Source organism: Megascapheus bottae, chromosome X (assembly GCF_031878675.1).
Source record: "Megascapheus bottae isolate mThoBot1 chromosome X, mThoBot2.hap1, whole genome shotgun sequence".
Taxonomy (NCBI): Eukaryota; Metazoa; Chordata; class Mammalia; order Rodentia; family Geomyidae; genus Megascapheus; species Megascapheus bottae.
The window spans coordinates 80,904,532-80,916,217 of record NC_143547.1 but is presented as its reverse complement, the minus strand read 5'-3'; the positions used below and the strand labels follow the sequence as shown (position 1 = coordinate 80,916,217).

At 43.3% G+C, this 11,686-nt stretch overlaps 1 protein-coding gene across 3 annotated transcripts in view; it reads left to right on the top strand.

Moving 5' to 3' along the window:
* The first annotated feature begins 585 nt into the window (after window positions 1-585).
* The window catches only part of Tmem255a (transmembrane protein 255A), a 53,969-nt gene continuing 42,868 nt past the window's right edge, over window positions 586-11,686 (top strand). For all 3 annotated transcript variants that reach the window (XM_090326725.1, XM_090326724.1, XM_090326723.1), the window contains exons 1-2: window positions 586-779; window positions 7,999-8,141. In XM_090326725.1, coding sequence (XP_090182851.1) covers window positions 722-779; window positions 7,999-8,141 — 201 coding nt within the window. In that variant the 5' untranslated portion in view covers window positions 586-721. The remainder of the gene's footprint in view (window positions 780-7,998; window positions 8,142-11,686) is intronic.

The window sequence follows — 11,686 nt, the reverse complement described above, 5'->3', positions numbered from 1 at the left end:
TTGTTTCATCTATCTTCATAAGGCAGTCTCCCTTCAGCATCCCCTTGATTATACAGTGGCCCTTCTCTGGATCATCTCCAGCTCCATTATGTCATTCTGGAAGCTCTAAGAGCAGACCTGCACAAGTGTGTGTGTGTGTGTGTGTGTGTGTGTGTGTGTGTGTGTGTGTGTGTGTGTGTGTGTGTGTGTGTGTTTCAGCTCTGAATCTCTGACTCTGTCTCCCTGCCCAATTATAAATCCTATAACAAAATGACTTCCGAAGACCCTCTCCTCAAGCTACAAGGTAGGCAGATTGTCTCTAGGCTGAAGCCTTTTCTTCCTCTGTGCAGCCCTGGCTCCAAGGGGCCCAAAACAGCTCCCTGTCTGGCTTGAGAAGCGGGGGGGGGGGTATCTAGAGTGGGGAGGCCAGGGAGTGTGATGGGGGGGTCTTGCGCAAGCGCACGGTGCTGCGTGGACTGCCAATGCTGCTGCCTCCTGGAGCAGAGGGAGGCAGGAGAGGAGGGAGGGACGGACGGAGGGAGGGAGGGAGAGGAGGGGAGGGGAGGGGAAGGGAGGGGAGGCGGCACTTGGGCTGCAGCTCTCAAGCAGAGGCAGTCTCTCCTAGCTCTCAGGAGGGACCAGGAGAAGCTGCCGCGGAGTGGGATGCTCTGCGGGGCGTCCTGAGCGGTTGGGGGTGCTTGAAGCATCTTAGGGGACTGGGGCAAACGGGACAGATTTTACCATGCATCAGTCCCTGACTCAGCAACGATCCAGCGACACGTCCCTGCCTGATTCCATGGGTAAGTCTAGCCACCCTTCCTCCGAGCGGCGTCAGCACGGAGTGCGCTGCCCTCCGGACTGCGAGCACCCGGCTATCCTGAAAGCTAGACAGCTGGAAACTAAGGGGGGCTTCACTGCATCGCAGGATTCAAAGTGGTGGGATAGGACCCCCGGGCGGGGGAACTGTCTGGTTGTGGTGGGTGGGCAACACGCGTGGTTATTGGAACACCCAGTTTGTGTGTGAGTATTTGCCCTGGAGTGCGGGTGTGTGCGTGGAGTGTACAGACTTCATAGGGGGATCAAAACACTTCAGTCTTTGATTTCCCTTCGATGTGGTCTCTTTGCAAAGTGCTTCTCACTTCTAAGAGGTCAGCAACTAAGAAATAATTAGACGAAGCAGGGTTATTGGCCATTTCCTAACTCTCTCCGAGCGGCCCTGAAATTGTGAGCTGCGTGCGCGAGGGCGGGGGTGGGGATTTGCACCTTGTGTGTGGGGGAGGGGAGGGGTGATTGCGCAACCCTACGGGCTGGGGGTTGGGGAGTAAGAAACCAGGGGGGGACGGGAGGAGAATTCCCGAGGAATCACTGCAAACAGCCTAATGCCGTTTGTGTGCAGTAGTGCGATCCACATTCCTTGAATTTGGCTCGTGATTCCGCTGTAAATTCAAAGAATGTGCGTGAATGTGGGAAATGGGGGGGGGCGAGAAAGAAGATGGTTCGCGAGTGCCCGCATCTTCTCCTGTCGCGCGTTTCCTCTCCGAGCGGCCTGGCGGGGGAGGGGCACCTCTCCACACCTTTCCTCGTGAAAACTGGGGACTGCGATGTTCAGGCAGCAACTTGGCTGCTCCTGTATCCTGCTTGCTCGTAGTTCACAAACAAAACCCAAACTCAGTTCCCTTCAGCTGTTAGGCAGCTTCTCAAGCCCTATGATTTCACTGGGCGGAGAGAATTCATTGCGAGCCCAGGAGAGCGGGAGGGGATTGTGGAACCGTATTCCCACCTAATCTTAAAATGATCCTCGGATACACTGCAAAAGAAATAAATAATAATCTTCTCTCCTTGCCAACACACTTTACATTCGGCAAAAACCCCTAGGTCCCTGATTCCTTCACTCTTGTCTATCCAGGTCGTATAGGAAAAATTTGCGGGAACATGAGTAGGGGAAGGGGACTGGAGATGATTCCCTCCCCCCACCACTGCTTGCAAAAGGCTCAGTCGCAATAAAATTCGTTCACGAAAGAGGCTCCCCCCAAAGTGGAATCTCCTCAATAGTGGGGCCCAGATGTGTTTTATGATTTTATATATTCCTTTCTTTTCACTTTAAGGAAATACTTATTTGCAACACAAATGAGGCTAAGGTCTCAGGACCGAATCTAGAATCCCGTGATCTCTCCTTACACTTCCACTCCCCCCTCTCTCACACACATACACACACCACTATACACGCACACACTCCACACAGAATGCAGTCCTTACCTTGGCCAGCTGTGGCGCCAACACAGCCTCGACTCCCCTTCCCCCCTCCCCCCGCCCCTCACGCCAAGCTGTTGCACAGAGACAAGAGTGTGAGGCAGGTTGCGCAGCTCCCATTCCAGCTGCGGTTGACAGCCACCTGCAAGCCAAACCTCCCCATCCCAGGCCGTCTGAAAGCGAGGAGTGGGCAAATTTCAAGCCCAGGGCTTAATAGCTTGCTATTTGATACTCCTGTGTAAGCTGCTCAATAAGATGAAAAGACTTCTTTCTTGGCCTCCCAAGGGCCCTCAGCCAATCTTAACGTTTCTCCAAAGGTCTGTGCAACAAGAAGCTGAGTGGATCTCACCCAGCCCAGGGACAACGCTGCACAAAAAGAACCACACATCTCACACATATATCAATCCTTCATCACACATTCTGCTTTTTCAAAGTCTGCAGGCGAACCGCACTAGTAGATTTCTAAGTAGAGTTGGTAACCCTGGATTCTCACACTTTAGACTGGGGAGTCTCCCTGGATCAGAGTTCCCTGGCACTGGTCCCGTTCAGCTCAGGCCTGAATCAGCATCTGAGATACTTAGGAGCAATTCCCACTTAACTCAGTTCTGGCAACTTCACCTTTGCCTGCATGTACAGAGGGGGGAGAGTGGCTGGGTTACTGTTTCAGCCTGGAAAGGCAACATTTCTGAGGGGATTCCCTATATACAGAAAGCATAGCAGCAACCCCAAATTGAGCACACACACACACACACACACACACACACACACACACACACACACACACACACTGCACCAAGATGCCTGCCCTCTGCATTTGTTAGTTGCCTGGAGCTTAGCTCAGAGCCGACAGAGCAGGAACTCCGCATTTATGAAGATGGGTAAAATATAATTCCAGTGCCCCTCCATCCTCTCTCAAGAAACCCCTCTATTCCATTTTGGCAACAGCGCCCCCAGGGGCTAAGGAACCTTTATTACAGCCAGCCATTCCTTCGCTCCCCAACAACAACACAATTTTATCTCGCTGCGGAGGCCTTGCATGTTTCTCTTAAACCAATTGACCTCAGAGGTGGAAGTGACGGATTTCGGCAGCTGTAAGGAAAATGGTAAGAGATGGCTAGGGTTTTGAAATGCTGTGTGGGTAACCACCTGTTTCCAAGGATGCTCAAGCCCAGCAGTTTCTGGGAGCTTCTCTTGTATGACAAACTGATTCAGGTAGACAAATTCCAACTGCTTCAAAAGATCAACGGTGAAAATGACCAGTCATCTAGAACATATTTTACAAAAAAGAATACTTCCATTTTTACTGCACCCCCAACAAAGACTGAACATCATACTGACTCTCTTGGGAGGGGAAAAATATCAAGAATATGCTTAAGATCCGTAGGCATAGGCAGAGACAGGATCCTGTCTTATTAGCAATTCATGCTAGTGGACATCCTATGACTTGTGGATCAGACCTACAGTTACAATTGTAATTATAGCAATTACATTTAATACACTTACTGAGTGAGGTATCTAGGACATTAAAGATGTGAAATAATGAGTGGTTAGAGTATGGTGAGCATGAAACACATGGAAAATGTGAGTTTTGAGCAGGTTTCAAATGAAGGGAGAGATTGATGGAAATGCAGAACGTTCTAGGGTAGGAGTTTCATAGTGGAGGGCCCTCAAAGGAGAAAGAAGCCGGTTAGAGACAGCAAATATTTGGGTGCTTTTACAGCACAGCATCCTGGTCTTCAGGAGTGTAGGATGGAGGTGGGGCACTGCAGAGAGGGAGGGCTGCAGTAGATCTGCGGAGAGCTGGTGGGGGTGGGCAGGCAACAGCAATGAGATTCAGAAGCTTGCTGCTGTTGACTGCAGGAGTTGTTTTAACTGGGTCCGGCTGAAGTGCACAGAATAGTGAGAAACACTGTGATTAGGACTCTAGTTGAACAGATGGCTCTTGGTTCTATAGAGTTCTCCGGTGTATCCTGTTTTTAAGAAGCTAATTTGATAAGGATAGCCAATATGTAGGCATATAATTTATCCCAGGACTTTTTCAATTAAGACACAAACAAGGTTGATTATTGTTCCAGTTATTCAACAAGTACAGATTAATTACTAGGAATCAGACACAATGACAAGCACCTGTCAGTTCTTTGCAAAGGGCTCATGGTGTCTGAGCTTCTTTAACATATTGATTTATATGCCCTTTGATATATTGATTTATGTATTTTATTTATTAAATAAAACCTGATTATTCACAGGACCATCTAAAGGAATCCCCTAATTATACCCAAACAACAGCATGGCTGTTCTCCCCTCAAAGATAGAACAAGCTCCAGAAAAAATTTCCCAAGCACACAAAAAAATCTCTCTTATCAGAGCCTTCGCCACACCTTCACAAAATCAAGTTGATGTGAACTTATTCAACTCAAATTGACATTGAAGATAAAGTGTGGGGCAACTGTTCATTTTTTGAAATGATTCACTCAGATGTTCCTTAAAATAGTCAACTTCCTAACTGCAACTAAAATCTGTTTTTTTTGTAAATATGTTTATGTAGTGGTATCAAAGGGTTTCAATTCCACATGTCAATTTATGGATACAATGCATCTTGATCAATGTCACCCCTTCTATCTTTCTAGAAAAAGAATGCAACCCTATGCGTCAAGTTAACTGCTTCCATTTTCACACATGTACATTGGGTATTATGATTATATTTTATTTTACACATTTATGGCATTTATAGTATAAAATAAGGAGTAACTGAAGAAGCATGAAAAGACAGAGAATAGACATTCCAGCTAGTGAAGTCAAAATTTTCTTTTTCTACTCTTTTTATTAACATATATTAATGGTACAAAATAATGAAATTCATTATAACATTTTATTATGTATAATATATATATAATGTACTTTAGTAATATACACAATGGGAGAGGTTTTCTTAGTAATTTTATTTTATTTAAAAAAAAACCCTATGAAGAGGCAAGGCCTTTGTGCCCTTGCCTAGTTTCCTTAACTGACTGAATTTTCAAGTCCTAAAGCAAAGAAAAAAAATAGATTTTTTGCAGTGACACTATGTGGTTTGCTGAGTCACTTTTCTGACGTGGCTCCTGTGCTTTTAAGAGTTAGAGTGATGTTTGCAAATAATACCCAGGAGCTGTGAATAAGATTAATGGTCAGTTGGTGGGAAAGGAGCAAGCCTATGAAACAAATTAGCAAAGCCATGCAAATATACATATTCCAATTTCATCTATAAGGTTACATGTTTTCAGTATAAGACATTCCCTGGTTCTCTCTCCCCCCCATATCTGTCTGTCTCCATCTCTCTCTGTTTCTCTGTCCCTATCTCTCTCCCCCCACCTCAATTTGGGGGACTGAAAAGGCTAGAGACCCTATATGAGTGACAAAGGAGAAAAGAAGACAAGAATGGGAGGTGGTATTGATACATTTGTGTTAGAATCCCTTGTGGAACAAATTGAAGACTCACTGTTATCAAATAGTCAACTGTATGATCAAATAAGAACCCTGGTTTAGAGACTGACATAGAGTGCCTCAAAGTCAAGAGGAAGGATAATTAACCCTCAGATAAACTGAAGAAATGAAATTCTGTTCATCCTGTCTCCCGCCTTTCTCCTCTTCTTTCCCAGCCCAGCAGTTGTAATCGCCAGGCTTTGTTCATCTGTGTGCCACCCATTAACTTGTTCTTTACACCCCAAGTTGCCATCTCACAAACAGGGCCCTGATGTCATATGTGGCTCTGGGCTTATTTGTTTCCCAGTCGGGGACTAGTCTGAGGTCTCACTGCAGGGGAACCTCTTTTTTCCACTCTCAGCTCTCCTTTCACGGTAAGATCGCACTTAAGTGTACTGGGGCCTATAAAGGCCTTAACCATGTCAGGGGAAACCACCGGCCCCTCTTACTTCCCTAGGAGCAGGAACAGCAATGGGTAAGACAAAAGGAACTGTGGTCTACCCAAGACAGCACTGCAGGTTATTTCCATTCCAGAGGGGATATCTGCAGGAGCCGCACTGCCAGGTTTCCTAGGTCTTTCTCTCTTCTTGTTTTCTCATCTTCTTTCCCCTTCCTTCTTCCCTCCCCCCTCAGTAATGCAGCCTGGGCCCTTTCCCTATGGCTCTGCTTCCTTTCAGAGTTAGCAGTGAGGCCTTCCAGAACTGACTGGATCTTAAAGACCCAAAGGTTTCTTCTTTTTTTTGTTCGGTTGTGGGGCTTGAACTCTGGGCCTTGGTGCTGCCCCTGAGCTCTTCAGCTCAAGGCTGCCACCCTACCCCTTGAGCCACAGCGCTACTAATGGTATTCTAGTAGTCAATTGCAAATAAGAGTCTTACAGCCTTTAGTGCCTGGGCTGGCTTTGAACCACGGTCCTCAGACCAAAAGTTTCTTTAGGGCCATAAATTACAGTCAAGCCACTTGGGCAACCACCAAGTTCTCCAGTAATTCATTCTTTCCACCCTCCACAAGTCTACTAGAGAACTGCAATCTACCATCCCCTATTTGATCACTTTTCCCGGCTGAGAGCTCCTTGTGGCAATCTTCTTGGAAGTATTTCCGGATGGGAGCCCTCTCTGCTGCCTTTCATGAAAAATGCCCAGAGAGTGTGAGCCCTGCTTGAAGCCTTAAAAAACATTACATTGAAAAGGGAGCTTAGAAACCATTTTTCTATCTGACCTAATAAGCCTGTTTTCAAAAAAAATATATTGGCTTACGCTATCATGTCTGATAAGCCCTGAGTAGGAGAATGGGTTTCACATCATTTATATTTTTGTCAGCCTCACATAAGCCTAAATGTGTATAAGTTAGAATCCCTTCCATCTAGCACCCTGATATATATCTTTGTGGACTAATGGCCTCCCAACATTTACTGTATTACACTCATTTGTTATGTGACAAATCTTGCCAGCACACCATTTTAAAATTTATATGTGAGGTGGCAAATGTCAGAAATAAATGAAAAAAAAATCCCTAGTACCTGACTTGGTTCTGATATTTACACTGAAAATGAAATTTCATATCTCTAGCTTATGAAAAATCCTTCTTGGTTACATATTGGCTTTAAAATATTTTCACTTAATATCCGCACACCAATATTTTGTGTTCATAATATGCCATTGTAATTTGGCCTAATAAAACCAACCCTACTAAGTACAAATGATACATCTTTTATGCAATGCCAAAAGCATAGAACTTGCTTTCTTTCTATATAACTGATGAGCTTTCTTCTGTTATTTTCAAACTAGAAATACATTTTCCCCCTCAAATTTCAGCCTCCTGTCATTTTGGAAGTTTAAAAAAATGTGTTGCCAGGCACAGTGGCTCACACCTGTAATCCTAACTACTCAGGAGGCTGAAATCTGAGGATCGTGGTTCAAAACCAGCCCAGGCACTACAGACCATGAGACTCATATCTCCAATTAATCACTAAAAAGCAGGAAGTGGGGCTGTGGCTCCAGGGGTAGGGTGGTAGCTTTGAGCTAAAGAGCTCAGGGACAGTGCCCAGGCCCAGAGTTCAAGTCCCATGACCCACTAAAAAAAAAGATTTGTTATCATAAAACTGATATACAGAGGGGTTCCAGTTACATAGAAATACATTATTATAAAAGTGGCAGTTGCTGACTGCAGAACTGAGATTTCCATCACTTTGCTGTAATTCCACTCCTTAGAGACAACCTCAGTTACCAGCAGGAGTAGGAGAGAAAAAACTTCCTAGTAAAATTTTCTCTTTTGTGGCTCAAATGAACACTCTCACTTTCTCTGTGTTTACAGGAGCCTTCAACCGGAGGAAACGAAACTCCATCTATGTCACTGTTACTTTGCTTATTGTGTCTGTGTTAATTCTCACGGTGGGCCTTGCTGCAACCACTAGGACCCAGAATGTGACTGTTGGAGGCTATTATCCAGGAGTTATTGTAAGTATGGAAAGCATAGATCCATCTGTAGCTTGCTGGCTACACAGATATGGGCCCTGCTTTTGTGCTGTAAAATTGTTTCTAGGGTTTGTTTAGATTTCCTCTTTATATCTATCTGTATTTATACAGAAAAGTGCCTCTGGCCTTGTTATGAAAAGCACTGGACTGAGTCTTAGTACCTTCTCTGACTATAAGCTGGAGCAAGTCATTTTATTCTTTAGGACTTTGGTGCTCTGGTTTAGGAGATATTTCTAGCTAACAATGTTAACATCGGGATAAAATCATTTTGGGGGCGAGTCATCTGTTTTCCTGTGTGTAATAAGAAGTCAACTGAGCTTACCTGGAGTCTGATCATTGTGGAAGTTTGCCCGTCTATGATGAACAAAAAGCACGGATCTGTGAAGAAGTCTGTACTGCTATTAGGAGAAAGATATCAAAGAGACACTCCGAAACCATGCATCTTTACTCATTAAATGACATACATGTTTATAAAATTCATATAAAATAGAAATTCAATCATTAGATGAAAATGAAATAAACAATTTTAATATCATTATACCAACACTAAAGTATGCCAGGATGACAATCAGTGTGAAGTGGCTATCAATCCTTATTTCAAGCAGTCCACTAAATAATTGTGGGTATTTTAAGCTAACCTTTCACTTTTCAGTTGATAGGTTTTGTGGTTTTGCCCAGGACCATTCTTGGACTGCTCTTGATCCTGTCACATAGCTGCAATCACCATGCTATGCCCTGCTTGCTTATTGACATGGAGTCTCACTAGCTTTCTTCATGGCCAGGCGTCTACCGATGAACTTCCCTATCTCTGCCTATTGAGTAGGTAGGATTATAACTCTAAGGGATCAAGTTTAGCTCTTGGCCAATTTCTCATCAAATTAGCTTGGTTGGAACTAATAGGAGTTGGTTTTTTTTTTTTTTGGTCTGGGGCTTTAGAATCTGGGCCTGGGCAATGTCCCTGAGCTCTTCAGCTCAGAGCTACCACCCTACCCCTTGAGCCACAGCACCACTTCCAGTTTTCTGGTGGTTAATTGGAGATAAGATTCTCACATTCTTTAGTGCCTGGGCTGGCTTTGAACCATGATCCTCAGGTAGGATTACAGGCACGAGCCACCGCAGCCAGCTACTATTAGTTTTTTTTAAGTATTTTTAAATTTTTCATTACTATTTTTATTGGAACTATTTGTTTTTGTTGTTATTTTTAGTTGTTTTTTTCATGTCCATTCTCAATGTGTAGACAAAAAGTTTTCCCTGGGAATTAGAAATATCAATTCTGCCAGTTTTTGTTGCTCATTTGTGCTGACTTTATTAGAATCATTTTCATCTTCAATTTTTGATTCCTTAACAGGAAACTTTTAGTGAGACACTGTCTACAAACAAAAATCTCAAACCAAAATGAACAAAAAAGTTTATTTCAGTTGAACCCCAAACTTAATTCTAGAGCTTGTATCATATTTTTAATACCAAATAAATGGTTTCTCGATTGTAATTGCTAGAGCATAGGAAGGCATGACTCTGTTTTTAAATGAGGAAAACAAAGGTCAGTTGTATTTTTTTGTTTTCCCTCTCCCTCTCACTGTCCCTGTGTCTCTGTCTGCCTTTCTCTGTCTGCCGCCTTCTCTCTGTCTGCTTCTTGGAAAGAGCTTTTCTATTCAAATTTCTCTGTCTCTGTCTCTGTCTCTCTGTTCCTCTCTGTCTTTCCATCTGTCTGTCTCTCTCTTTCTCTCTATCTCTTTCTCTCTGTCTGTCTCTCTGTGTCTCTGTGTCTCTCTCTGTCTCTTTCTGTCTCTCTGTCTCTGTCTCTGTTTCTGTCTCTCTCTGTCTCTCTGTCTCTGTCTCTCTATCTCTCTGTCTCTGTCTCTGTCTCTCTCTCTCTAAGTAGGAGAGAAGGGATTAAAGGTAATCTTGTTACAAAGGTCACCAATTCCATTTGAATCCATTTCACAGTGTGCCTCCTTTATACCCTTTGGAAGAGGGGCTCTGATGTGCCCCGTGCTGTCCCCCTCAACCCACCAGGCTGAAGGCCCTTTCATAGAGTTTGGTCTCCCAGCTCAAGGCAAGTGTCTCACAGACACCAGTTGATGTTCCCTGTCCTCTGATAAACATGTGATGTGAGAACTCACCCAGTCCATTTCCTGTGGTGAGGCAAGAATACCTGACATCAGCAGAATTGGGTTTTATTTTTAAATGCAAAGGGGAGGGGAAGGAAAGGAAGAGTAAGAGCATTGGTTTGGAAAGCAAGGTATAGGATTTGTGTGACTTTGTGTGCTTCAGGTAGCTGCATTAGTAAAATATTTCTGACTGATGAGCAAATGCTTAAGTCAAGATTCAGAATCACTGTGGGTGAAATTTTTACATGTTGTTTAGGAGTACAAGCTCCTATTCATGAACAGTGCCTGTGAACCTTCTCTGTAGAATGTGACTGTGGGTGGCTAGGTTGGAATAGATTAACAAAGGAACTGGGGCTCATGATTGTGTTCTTCAAGTACCCGATGTTCAGCTCGAACTGGAGGTTGAAGCACTGGAGGTGTGTGTCTGTGTATATGTTTCATTAAAAGGCAAAATGGAAGTAATAGGAGAGCTATCCTCAGTACAAAGTGTACTTCTTTGGTTTAACCTTTAAAATGTTTGCTGTAGATTGTTTCATTAAAGTGAGTTTTAATTATAGAACTTGAAGGGGAGAAGATAGATTAAAAAGTTTAAAAAATGCATTTTGTTCTATAGGTCACATCATGTGACAGTAAATAGAATTAGGGCTTCTATCTCCACAACAAAAATGCTAGAGAAGCTAGATTTGTCTGGAAGCAAGGTTCTTTCACTAATTGAATAGCTTGATTATTAAGGAATTACCTAAAGGCCCAATGTAGATTTCTAATCCAAGCATGAATAGAAGTGACATAGTGAACCTGTTATCTCACCTATCAACTTACCTTCATAATCTCCAGAGATTCTGACTGTGATTAGGCACAACAAATGTGAATTTTCTTTTCATGAACTAATCCTTGATTGAAAAAGCAATAGATATGATAAACTTCCATCTTTTGCTAAGTCCCCCAGGGGAGTCTTAATTTAGGCGGATCACCAATCACCTGAAGAACTAAAACACAGTAAAAAATGTGTCTGACAATAACACCAGAAGTATAATGTGATGCTTTACGATTTTGCACTGTCAAATTGGTCACTTTGAAAATAAATTACCAGTGTGTAGAACTGTGAAAAAAAATTACAGCAGAGAAAATTTCTGCTATTTTTAACTCTGGTTAAATGTGTTAACAATACATGGAAATTTAGATGCACAAAACAGATAAAATTGTGGTGATGTTATTACATTATAAGAAGCCTTAATGTACAGTTCATTTAAATATTGATAGCTCTGACATTTAAAACAGAATTCTATTTGCATAAGTTGAAGTCATGGGAGGCTTTTCAGGGACATTGTTTTTTTTTTTTTTTTTTTTTTGCCAGTCCTGGGGCTTGAACTCGGCCTGAGCACTATCCTTAGGCTTTCTCAAGGCTCTACCATTTGA